Raw genomic sequence first — 12,694 nt, 5'->3', positions numbered from 1 at the left:
CAGGTATTTTGAGGAACAAAACTTTGGGATGAAGTGGCAAATTTGCTTTCTCTTCTGTGTGTTTTCCATATTGACTTACAGAGAAGCTGCTGTTCTTCTGACTAGTAGGTGTTTTCATTTTTTTCCATGTTTGTTATTAGGTACTTGCATTAAAAGTCAGAGTCTGCCAATAAACTTATTACAGTGGCCCTGTAAGGTACTTTTATGTTGTCTTCAGCATTTTGCCAACTTGCTGTAAAATACCTTATACATTTTTCTACTGTAGCACATTTTGCTTAAAAGTACTGTAGCTTTGTCCTCAGGGAAAAAAAGGGAAAAAAAACCCCAAAATCTCTGTATATATAATTTTTTAAAAAGTTGAGTGCTCAAGTAGAACACCACATTTCCACTCCAAGATTGAATATGCATAGTTTTTTGTCCATTGAGGTTGTTATGAATACAAATTTGGCAACAAAATTCAGGCAGCCAAGTGTTTTCACAAGTATTTCAGCTGTGCTTGAAATACTTGTGAAACCAAAACATACACAGGAAGGAACACTGCCAAGCCAACTTTTAAAAAAAGTTATATGTATGTATTTAATAATTTTTTTTTAGGAACCTCCCCATAGAAGCCTAAATTGCATTGCTAATTCTTTTTGAAAGTTAAGATTTCACACCTAATCAAGTAATAATATGTTCTGCACAAAAATGACAGTGATCTTTATCCCTCAGGAAAATTTCATTTGTAAAGGTGTGCCTGATATTAGCAGCAGATACTGTAAAAAACCAAAAACCCCAAAACCAACCTAAAATATCCAAACAAAAACCTCCAAACAGGGCAAACACGGAGTGAGGAGGAATAATTCTGGATAATTCTCAGGTTTGTCAGCTGGAGGATTGTCTGTTTGTGGAGAGCTCTCTGCCTTCCCCCTGCATTTCTTTATTCTCTGTGCCTTTGATATCAGCCACACCTACACCAGTGTCTGGGCTGTCTCTCTTCTCATACTTTGTGCTGCTTTGATGGTGACTATTTTTGTTATTCTCAGTGTTGTCTCTGTCTCTCTCTTATGAAATAACTCAAACTGCTCTGTAGTGCTGTTAATTTACAAGGTGCTTTACAAACACAGATAAGAGCCATCCAAGGCTCTACTCTAAATAAGACAAGACAAATGCAAGATGAAGCACTTGAAGGCTGTTCAGGGAAGTGAGGACATGGAAATGACTTGTGCAGGGAGCTGAGGGGCTTGTGAAGTGGAGTTTCTGAGAGGAGGTGTAGGCAGGATGGAGAGGAATTTTGGCAGTGGAGGAAAATGATCAGCTGCAAGGAGCACTGAGGTGAGATGTGAAGTGAAGAGCAAGGGAAGAATAAGGGAGGGGGAAAATCAGCTTGGAGAAATAGGGGACAGTGAGAAAAGCGGGAGGACACAATATTTATCAGAGGTTTATTCAGAATGGTCTGGGAGGGAACTGAAGAAATCCATACAGTTTGGATGTGGGTTTTTTTTTCTTTTGGACAAAACTTGACTGTCTATGACAGCTTTACAGCCTACCTTGTTCTCAGCCTGTGTGTGATGACAAGCATAGCAAGTAGTGCTTGTGTGTGGATGTGTTAAAAAGTTTTTCTACTATTTAATCTGTCTCTTTTGTATTAAATATTATCCTATCCACTGTGTCCATTTATGAAGGGAAATAATTAAATATAAAACCTGATGGATGTCAGGAAGGCAAAGGAAGATGGGTGTGCTCTGTCTTTTTGCCTTCATCATCTAACTGATTACTCCAACCAGTTTAAATGTAATTTATATAGTATAAAATAATATATTATAACAAAGTAAGTAAGTAATTAAGATGAAGTCCCCTGCTGCAAGAGTCATCCTGTTTGGACAGTTTCTCACAGGCACTGATGTGTTTTTCCTCTCCATCCCTTTTCCTCTCCATCCCTTGCCCCTGGAACTGCCAGGCCAGCACCAGGTGAAGCAAGGGACGTGTGAGGTGGTGGCCGTGCACCGCTGCTGCAACAAGAACCGGATCGAGGAGCGCTCCCAGACCGTGAAGTGCTCCTGCTTCCCGGGCCAGGTGGCCGGCACCACGCGGGCTCAGCCCTCCTGCGTGGAAGGTGAGAGCCCCTGCTCGGCCCTGGCTCCCTCAGCTTGTTGGAGGAGTTTATTCTCCTTCATGTCTGACTTCCCGCTGCCTCAAAAAAAAGCGTAATCCTTCCTTTTGTTCGTTTCGGAAACATCTCTGTGCCTTGATGATAATGAGCCCGTGCATAAATCTCGGTGTAATTAATCCTCTTAATATATGTACTGGGCCATTTCATGTCTGTGCCAATAAAACTTCTTAATTTTTTAACGCAAGAATTCTCCTCTAAAACTAGTTTAAAAGCAGCATAAGCCAAGCAATTCAAGCTTATGATATTAACTCTTCCAGATGTCTTATGACTTAGTGGCTTGGCTAAAAATTCAGTGGATAATAAATGCAACCCTAAGACTGGGCATGCAGATGGTGCTGGGACATCTGACATGGAGAGCTTTTCTCTAGATCAATATTTCACCATTTAACGTGCTTATTTTTTGTAGGGGTTGCTGCTCTTGTTAAGTAAGTAAATCTACTCCAAGACAGACTTTTTCTTAATCTTAAAATTACCAAAATCCTTCATTTCATGAATTCATAAGCAAGATCCTGTTTTCAGTCTTGTGCACATAAAATTGCGACCAATTCACGTAAACATAAAACAACAAGCTTCAAAGTCCAATTCTAATCTAATATTCAGAAATATTTAATGTCAGACATAGAACTCTAAATACACGTGAATCTCGTTTTTGATTTTTTTTAACCTATTATGAAGCTGTCAAAACAGATATTTTTAAAAAGTATATTTTTGAAAAAGATTTTTTAGATGCTTAGTGGTTTTATGCTTTATAATTCAGCAATACTGTTAAGTTTAACAGTGTATTTTCTTAGAGAGTTTTCTTGTTACATCAGAAATGTCTTCTGCATTTTTAGGTGACACACCAAATAGCAGAAATACTTTTGCATATAACAGATAATAGAAGTCAGATATTATTTTAAACTCAAAGATTGCAAAGGTGACACTGTCATTCTATGGCAGAAACATAAATACTGCTGAAGCTTGATTCAGCCAACAGTTGCTGAAGGAATTTAACAGCTGTTTTTTTTATTCAGGTATCGTTGCAATTAAGTGCAACAAAATATTATGAATGTAAGATTTTGACTTTTCAAGTGGAAGCCTTAGATTCCCCCTCACTCCTTAGGGTGTTGCTTTAGCAGGCTTTGCTTATTTTTGCCAGCATCTGGGACTAGAGTGAGTTGCTGCAGCACAGAAGCTGAAACTCTCTTTCCTCAGCCTCGGATCTGAGGTGTTTTCTCCCACTCTGTACATACCCTTCAGTAGACTCCTACACTGTGAAAGCAAGAAACTGTTTGAGTCTTCAATTTGCATACTACAGACTGGTGCAGACTTTTAGGGGCTTTTCCCAGCACGTTTGTCCTGAGTGCAGGCTTGTTTAATTTGCCCTGAGTTTAAAGGGAAGGATACACCCAAAGCATAAGAATTTTTTTTTAAATTTATATATTTTATGAAGCAATTGGCTTGTAGCTGTTTTTTATTTTCATTGAACTTCAGGCCTTATCCTTTGTAGTGGTGATACTTTGCAATAGGGCAGCAATTCCCTCTGCTGTTGGTCACTGCTGTGGCTGGTCCCTGGTGCTCCCACCTCAAATCCCCAGCCCTGCTTGCCCCAGCAGAGCTGTGGTGGTCACTCCTCATTCCCACTCCTCCAGGAAGGATCGTGGTGCCTCCTTCCATCCCACATCCCATGTTTTGTGTTTTTCTCTGTGCCCCAAGCCCTGTCGGGTGCTGCCATCTTCTCTGGGTGTTTTTCACTGCACCTTTACTGCCCTTATCAGAAATTATCTCTCTCCTCCCTGGAAGCACAGTCAGGTTTCACCCATTTTTTGTCCACAATCAATCAGTATCAATGCAAATGATCTGAGACCCAGATGACTGGTGGAAGTTCATACGTTTATTCTGTAATGTTATAAGACTGAAAGATTAGTTTATAAAAGCCATAGCAGTGCTCCAGAAGTGTATTTTTTCATAACATTTTTCAGTAAAAGCGCAAAACAAAATAATTGAATGAACATTTCAGCAATATCCTGATGTCAGCTTGCCTGCTTGACACCCCAATTTAAAGGTTGCAGAAGAACAAATATATCTTGAAATTAAAAGGAAAAAAAAAGTGCTTTACAAGAAGCAGACCCCATTATTTCTGTTCATATCTTCTGAATGTGTTATCTTTTAAGGCATGTGATTCAATAGTTTGTGCACATAGTAGCATAATGCAGACTAGCTGAATCCACATCTTAAGCCATATTTTATTTTGGAATCCAATATAGATTATGTAGGATTGTGTACTGATATATTTCATAATAATTTTCTGGGATTTGATGAGTGCCATGAACAATGCAAAACTGAAAAATGCATGCAGGTGTTTGTGCTGTTGTTAACAGCAGGTTTATAAGGTCATGAATACATTTCTAAAAATAATAGGCATGGTCTTAATAGAAATTGGCTTAAGGGTAGAAAATTAATAAATTTGCCTAGTTAAGGTATACAACTGTAGCCTTCCAAAACATGTTGCAGAAGTGGCAGTGTGACTGCAAACGGATTTTTAGTCAATATTCTACTGCTTGCCAGAGGTTTCCCCGTTCTTACCTGCTGAGACACCTCTGGGGTTTACATCTCTGTGCAATTCTATTTTCTCACCCAGTGAAGGAAGAAACTGGTATTTCTCTGTCCAGTCTCCCATATGCATGTATGGGTTAAACAAGAAGCCTCAGCTTCATGCCCCCTTACAGTAGGTACTTGACTGAACTATGAAAATGAAGGAGACAAGTAATTTTTGTAGTCTGTGGAGATGGAAAGGCATTTCCAGAAGTCAGTTCAAATGCTGGAATCAGTCTCTGGTGGTGCCTGCCTCTTTATCATTTGGATATGGCATTTACCCTTCTGAGGGCTGGTGTTTAGCCACTTTTTTACCTCAAACACAGTCCATGTAATTTACTATTAAACCAATAATTGTTGATTTTACCTTTTGAAATCAACTAATTGAATATGGCACAGACAACCTCCCTGCAAAAAAACCCACAAGGGTGATAAAAAATATATTGTTTCTCCTCCCTGCTTCTTTTTTTCTAGCTTCCATTGTCCTGCAGAAGTGGTGGTGTCACATGAACCCCTGTTTGGATGGAGAGGACTGTAAAGTACTACCAGACTATTCAGGTTGGTCTTGCAGCAGTGGAAATAAAGTCAAAACCACCAAGGCAAGTACAGAGATCACCTATATTTAAAGATGCCAGTCTACTGATTGCTCTTATTGCATTGTGTCTGTGGGTGTGAGCACCAGTCTTGGCCTTCTCAAAGTTTTGGAAAGCTGTGATTAATTAGTTGCTCTCAGAGAGGAAATACTAGGTCAGAGCTGCCCCTTCCTGCAGTCACACTGGAAATGAGCCAAAGAAACTTTCATTGTGCTCAGTGCTAGAGGGATAATCATGTTCCAGAACCAATTCTTCAATTTGCAGACTGAATACAGGGATCCAAGATCTTTACCACTGTCACATGAAGCTAGATTCTTGTGTTGGACAGCCTTTTACATTTTGAAAGTACCAGACTGGCTTGGGAGTTGTTGAAAACCTGCACTGATGACACTGTGCCACACTGAGCACCCCTGGAAATCAGGCTGGTTCAGAATATTTCTAATTACAGACCACCCTGTAGTTGGCCTGATTATTTTTTTTTTTAAACCAGACCTTTGCTATGTCATCTTATTTCTTAATTAATTGAGAGAAAATATCATGTCCTCTGTCTGCTTGGCAATTTAAAATTATTTCAGTGCATTGAAGTTCAACAAGTCACAGCAAACTGCAGGTCTAAATACATCATAAAGCAGGAGTCTTTAGCAGGCAAGAGCAAGGAGAGACATATGCTCAGCTTTTCCCTTTACAGCCTCTTCTAGCTGGGAAAGAATGTTGTTCATTAGGTTGCAGTCTGAGTTAATAAGCAATACTGTCACCAAATGCTGTTTAGTGAAGGCTGTTCTGAGGAGTGAAAACTGCACTAATTTCTGGATGGATGAGAGGAAATTGGATGTTTTGGGCAGCTGTGGCACTGCTGGTCTGCAGACATTGCACAGTGGCACAGAAGAGTGGCATCCCTGCTCATAGAAGAAGGGTTGGAAGTAGAAGACCTTCGAGAACTTTTTCAATCCAAACCTTTCTATGGTTCTATGGCCAATGATATTTATCAAGTGCCAAAATGTAGTGTATAGCATGCCTGGGTCCTGCTGATCCCCTGTGGTGGACACTACACCTGGAATGAATGTGGATAACTGGGACTCAGTTATTGCAAGATAAAGATCAGGCTCAGCCTTTCAGGTTTTTTTCCCAGAGCTGATTTTTAACTACTCATTTGTAGATAAGGAGTAGCATTGTAGCATCACACTGAAGGGTGAGACTGGAGAATCAGGAGTTCTAGATATTGTACAAGACAACTTCATCTCTGGTCATACCAGAAGAGAGCTGACAGTTTATACCAAAAGGACTTTATTAGAGCAGAGTGAGTCAGGGTAATTATCCTTTGAGTGAGGGTTAATTATCCTTGATACCTTCACAGATATTCGAGGGGTGGGGGACAGAACAAAGACTTTTATGTTGGCACTGGTGAGTGAGGTGTCAGCTCCTCATTCATGCAGCTGCCTCTTCCTTCCTCTGGACAGCTGTAAGGAAGCCAGAATGGAAAGACAAGTTCCCTTGTCACAGGGAAAAGGGAAGTATGGCATAACGTATATTTTTATTTTGAAAATGAGCCAAAGATTTGTCTCAGATCAATAAACAAAATAATTCTTAGGTATGTTATTAAAATTTTACACAAAGGGCTATTTGAACTGTCAGACCCATAGCCCAAACTGTTCAACCACCTGTGAGCCTCAGCAATGGGATACTCAAATCAGACACAGCAAAACCCTTTGGGACAATTACAGAAAGTGTATGCATCCATGAATTTTTTCCAGTTTAATAGTTGTCTGATGTCTAAAACACAATAGTTGAGATCCATTCCATACTAATTTTTTTCTGTGTTATGCACCAGAGATGATCTCATTACCATTTAAAATTGTAATCAATTTTTAAAGCTGTTTAAGACCCTGGGATCAGTGTTACGTGGGACAGTGGCTCCACAGGTTAATTATGCACTGAAAGAGGAAATATCATTTAATCAACTTTAAGTCCTCTATCTTTTCATTCCATGAAAATAAGCAAAAATAGTGTAACTAAAATATTTGAAGCAGAGGAGACTGCTGACACTACTCAGTATTTAGATGAATAGTTAGTGTCTGAGTGGGACAGTTAAAATGTGCAAAGCTGAGGAATTTGCATCTTCCATCAGTTCCCTCAGGGAAGGAAATAAAAACTTCTCAGTGCTGAGTGTCTGTTTAGTTTTGTGACACATGTAGACACTGCAGAGCAGAGCTGACAGAGCTCTCCTCCTTCCAGCTGCCTGTTGTCATCCTTTTCCAGGACAGGAAATCCAGCAGGACCCTCCTCACTGTGCACCCAGAGCTGCTGGGTTTGTGCCCTGTGTGTGCACCAAGGCTTGCACACATCCCTGCAGCCCCTCCAGGGTCCTGAGGGGGTTCTGCTGGCTGGGGGAGATTTCTGCTGCAAGAACAATTTATTCCCATGTGCTGCCTGGTCCCTGATTCCCTCCCCTAGGATGGAGCCCTGGGAATGGGCAGCAGTTTGCATGAATGGCCCTTTGGGATGTAAATCCTACACTTGTGCTGGAGGCATTGGTGTTGGGAAAGTAAAATAGGAGATGTCCAGGAGAGGTTGGTGGCAAATTTAATGGTGAATTGCCATTTCTTTATCAGCAAATCCCCCTCATGCTATCAAATAACATGCAATTAACATTTCTATAGAGATTCTGCTTCTCTGTGTGATATAAAGGTGTGGCTGGGGCAAGTTCATTCATTGTCTATTTGTGCACAGTTCTTTTGCAGTAACAATACACCTGATATAATCTTTTTTTTGGTCAGTTCTATATTAGTAACTCTCCTCTTCTTTCATAGGTAACACGGTAGCAAAGGCTAAACCTGAGGCTCACTCCCAGAACTATGGCATGTGGAACTGTTCCTTGGCTGTTACACAGACTCTTTTTTTGTCCTGCTGTTATTGACTTCACCCTTTGAACTTGCAAAGGAGTTGGGAAAAAGGGACAGCACTTCTCCTTTCAGCTGTGGCTGCAGCTCCTGAGCCTGGATTTTGCTATTCAGTGGTACATTACAATCTCACAAGAACAAACAGGGAGATTTGGTTCTACCTGAAATGCACCTTGGATTCCCAAGGATCTGAGACCTGGCTGAAAATTGTGGAAGAACACACCTGAGCTTCTTGTGGTGCACCAAGGATAAGACTTTCCTAATGACACAAAGATATGTAAAATTGTTTTAAATGAGTTTAGATCATGAATGTAACTTAGGGGATCATAGAATGAAAATGCTGGTGTTAGAACTGGTACAGATGATCTCTAAGGTCTTTTCAACCTATATGATTCTATGGATTTGTCTGAGGTGTTTCTTGCATACAGTACAACATAAAAATACAAAGCTGATCCCAGTGAATTGATGGGATTGTGTTAGTAAATTATGTCTAAGTGTATTTTCAACTGTAATTTAGTACCTATCAGGGTGGTATGAAGGTGAAAAGATGGAACTTATAGAATTAGTAGCAATTATTGTAGGGCAAACTTTGGTTATAGCTGTGCAATTAGATTTATTTCCTTAGATAGTTCTAGGTAGTTTAACCTTTACATTCATAAGTGATGGCAGGAAAGCATGAGGAAGAGATAAAATTTGAAAGCAGGCATAGTTTTTCCTGTCCTAAAATAAATCCATTCTCTAGGGGAATAGCAAAGTATACATATTCCTTGCCTCTTTGAATCTAGATATGGAAAAGAATTTAGCCATTAGCTAGAAATATTCATCGAGATGCCTCAAAAAAAGGAGAGCAGGCTTGTACTGCATAAGGAAGGCTTACTGGAAGGGGAGTAATTTGTTTGGATTTTCATTGCTTTGGTTTTATCCTAATAGGTAACATACTTAAAATTCATAAGCAAAATTCTAGATAAAAGTGAATCTTCAGTTTCAATTAGTTCTTGTTTAGAATGATTATAATAATTAAATGTCCAGTTCCTTGACAGACTTGAATTTCCAAGTGGTTACATTTTGAGACACATAATTGTTCCCTATTATTGTAGATGTATTTCATGCTCTTTTTCTTATTTGCCTGTTAGAGTTTTTTTGTCATCAGTCTTCATAAATAGAATAGAGGGTAGGGGTGAAGCTGTAGCCAGTCTGTTCCCCCTGACATTGCAGCAGACTGAAGTGCAGATGAACTGCTGGTGACCCAGAGACAGAAGTCATTGTTATGCTTTATGTAAATATTGGGGTAACAATGCACATCCAATTTTTATACAGACTGAAAGGTGGGGGAAAAAAAAGCTGTCTAGTACTAATGTAAGTCATTGTGTATAAGCTCTCTAGTGTATGGGAAAGATCCCATCAGCAGTGAAAAACTGTTCAGGGTCATAATTATTAACTTCTGAATTGCTGGAGTGAGGGGGAGCATTCAGCCAGTTAATCCCACCAGACTCAGTGGTGGAAGGATCTGGCCCTGTGTTTCTTTGGTTTTGATTTCCTTGGTTTAGGTCACTTTCAATTATGTATTTGATTACAGCTGGGACCATAGTGGTCATTGTACTCAGTGATAAGCAAACAAGAGATTTTCTGCTCTGTGCTTGGACAGCTGAACAGACTCTGCTTGCCCTAATGAGCTCTACATTCCCAATATTTTTCCATTGTTTTGATTTTCTGATTAAATTTTAAAATTACCTTTACTATTTCTATTGTTTCTCTGCATATATATTCATGGTGTCATCAGGGAAGATCCTTTTCATTTGCTATTTGTACAGTATTTAACTGTAACTTATTTATTTTGGTAAGTGTTCTATGGTGATGTTTAGTTAAAACTGTTGCTGAGATGTTTTAGGTGGGAAAAAAGAGTTTTAGAGAGAAGTTGTCTATTTTTGAAGATAAATACAAAGAAAATAACTTACTTTCAATGGTCATACACTGGATTTGTGGTGGAATTGAGAACAAAACCAGAACTTCTCCAATTCAGTCCTACCCCAAAGGGGTGCAGTATGAAATAGCTCCCTAGAAGGTGCTTTTGCTGTCACTGAGGAAGGGGGAAAACTACAATGTAAATTTGGTAGCATGGGATTATGAAATATGGCCCAAATGAATGGCTTGCCCTCCTAGAAGCCCAGCCCATGACAGAGATTTTATATTCCTAAAGAAGCTTTGTTCCAGAGGATCTTGGGTTGGTTTGCAGCCTTTTCTGACACAGATGCTGTGACGTGTGCCTGCCTCTCTTTGTGGAGCACTGCTGCTGCTTCCAGTGCTGTTGTCTGGCATCTGACACCAGCTCTGCCCTTCTGCTGAGAGGCAGCAGAGTTAAATCTGTGCCAGCTGCTCTGTCAGTGGCAGAGATCAGTGCTCAGATCCTTGGTGTGCTCTCTCTGGAGTTTGTGTTTAACTCCCGGTTCTGGAAGAGCAGTTTTTGTAAGCAGCAATCCTCACCATCTCTTTGCAGCCCCAGGCTGCTCCCAATGTTGAGCTTCTGGGGGCTAAATCCTGTGGGTCATCACACCCAGGGTTTTGTTTGGGCAGACGCTCTCCTGTCCTGGTTCAGAGAGTAATCCTCTTGCTCTAAAAGTGGCAATGTCTTTCCATAGAGTTTCAAAGATTATTTCAGACCCTCACTTCTCTGATGATATATTAAATCCCAAGCTGAGCTGGTTAATATCCTGATTATACCTTTATCTTATTTCTTAACTGTGTTCTTTTTAACTTAACTGTCCCTCATCAGGATGACCCTGATGCCTTTCCTTTCATCCAGGTGATATTTGACTAGGAGGCATAAAATAACCTTGGCTTCTTCATGGCCTTTTTTCTCCCCTCTGCCTGTCTTTGTAACCCTCCTTGAAGTTTTGGTGAATATTTCTGGACACAGATTGCCAGAATTTTGTGCTTTATTTGGCATCTGCCATTGCTGGTTTTTGGGAGTGTTGAACACTGCCAGGACAGACTGGTGAGGAGCTCCAGCTCCACCCTGTCTCACTTTGAGCAGGAATTGCCACTGCTCACTCCCCAGGCATTCCTTGCCACCATCCTTGTCTTCTCCAGCTACAGAAGGAAATATCTGTGGTATCAAAAGAAATGCTTGAATATATATTTTAAACTAGATATATGGCATTTTATTTATCTGGAAATTCAATTATCATAATATAACTCCCTTCAAGGTTTCCCTTGCATCCTACAACTCTGTTAAATTCATGACACATTTTTTCCATTTTCCATTTACCTCTAAGTCTTATCTTCAAGGATTTTTGTTCAAAAATGGATCTAAAGAGAGTGGATAAATTTTTTACACTTGCTGTAAATTTTCTCAAGGGTTAGTTTATGACAAACCTACAACAATAGAAAATGGCTTTGAAGACTCTCAGTTTGCTTGCAGACTGAAAAGACCCTGAGGTAAGAGAACAGTTAAGACTTCTGTCATAACAATAGATGCTTCTATATCTATTGAGATAGAAATGATCCTGTAACAAATATTTGGGATAAATTAGTACCTCTAAACTGTAGTAATGTCATTTAAAGAACTGCTTTTTGCAGCACAGTGTCTCTCAGCAATGCATTGGGGTAATAATTCTGGACAAACTCAGAATGGATGCGTTCACCTTGGAATTTGGATTACATTGGTTATGTTCAGGAGGGTGGTTTTTTGAAGGTTAAGGCTGCAGGAATTCTCACTGCCTGGAAATGAGAATCCTACACCTGAAAACATGAAGTATGTATTGTTTTTCAGTTCAGTTACCTCAGAGTTTCAGAATCTCATTTTCAAGGGCGGGATTAACTAAACAATGATAAAACTTGGAGCTTTTTTTTCAAATGATGACTTTGCCTTGATGAATAAGCAGCATATCTCCAAATAATTTCCTTTATGTCTTCTGCTGTTAAAATTTCTTAAAAAGACAAACAAAAAAGTGCCTGGGCAGAGTTAACAGCTTGTATTTTAGAGTCTAGAACTCTGCTGTGTGAGTGTGTCTCAGTTACCGTATTTTTCTAATTTGGATGAGCTTTCAAAAATGGGGTTAGAATAACAGCATGTGCCAACCTTCAGGAGACCTTTTGCATTTTATAAAGCACCACAGCTTTATTATGGTTATGAGGACAAACTCACCCACCAGGAGAAATTGAGTAAAACCACTTCAGGGGCCATTCTGCTGTGCCCTGTGTGTATGAGTGTGACATTCCCATTAATACCTAGAAATCACATGCACTCAAAAGGAGAGCAGTTTTGGTAGCATGTTTTATAGGTAGCATATTGTTATTACAATCGTTTATGCAAAATAATAGTCAGTGAAACGTTGCCAGAAAAATCACTGCAGGCTGCTCTGAATGTGGAGGCTCAAGCCTTTGAAAAGCCACGGTTGCATCTTACCAAGATGGGTCCTGGAAATGAATACAAATTTCTGATCCTTTGATATGTAATGACTTGTAAAGGGTGCAGACAT

The 12,694-nt window shown here is 39.7% G+C and overlaps 1 protein-coding gene across 3 annotated transcripts in view; it reads left to right on the top strand.

The window, feature by feature from the left end:
* TAFA4 (TAFA chemokine like family member 4) overlaps window positions 1-9,890 on the top strand; it is a 69,337-nt gene extending 59,447 nt beyond the window's left edge. For all 3 annotated transcript variants that reach the window (XM_039734368.1, XM_039734369.1, XM_039734370.1), the window contains 3 exons: window positions 1,940-2,095; window positions 5,201-5,325; window positions 8,127-9,890. In XM_039734368.1, coding sequence (XP_039590302.1) covers window positions 1,940-2,095; window positions 5,201-5,325; window positions 8,127-8,138 — 293 coding nt within the window. In that variant the 3' untranslated portion in view covers window positions 8,139-9,890. The remainder of the gene's footprint in view (window positions 1-1,939; window positions 2,096-5,200; window positions 5,326-8,126) is intronic.
* Window positions 9,891-12,694: the final 2,804 nt, after the last annotated feature.

Source organism: Passer montanus, unplaced genomic scaffold (assembly GCF_014805655.1).
Source record: "Passer montanus isolate IOZ18808 unplaced genomic scaffold, ASM1480565v1 scaffold9, whole genome shotgun sequence".
Taxonomy (NCBI): domain Eukaryota; kingdom Metazoa; phylum Chordata; class Aves; order Passeriformes; family Passeridae; genus Passer; species Passer montanus.
This window is presented reverse-complemented; position numbering and strand designations above follow the sequence as displayed.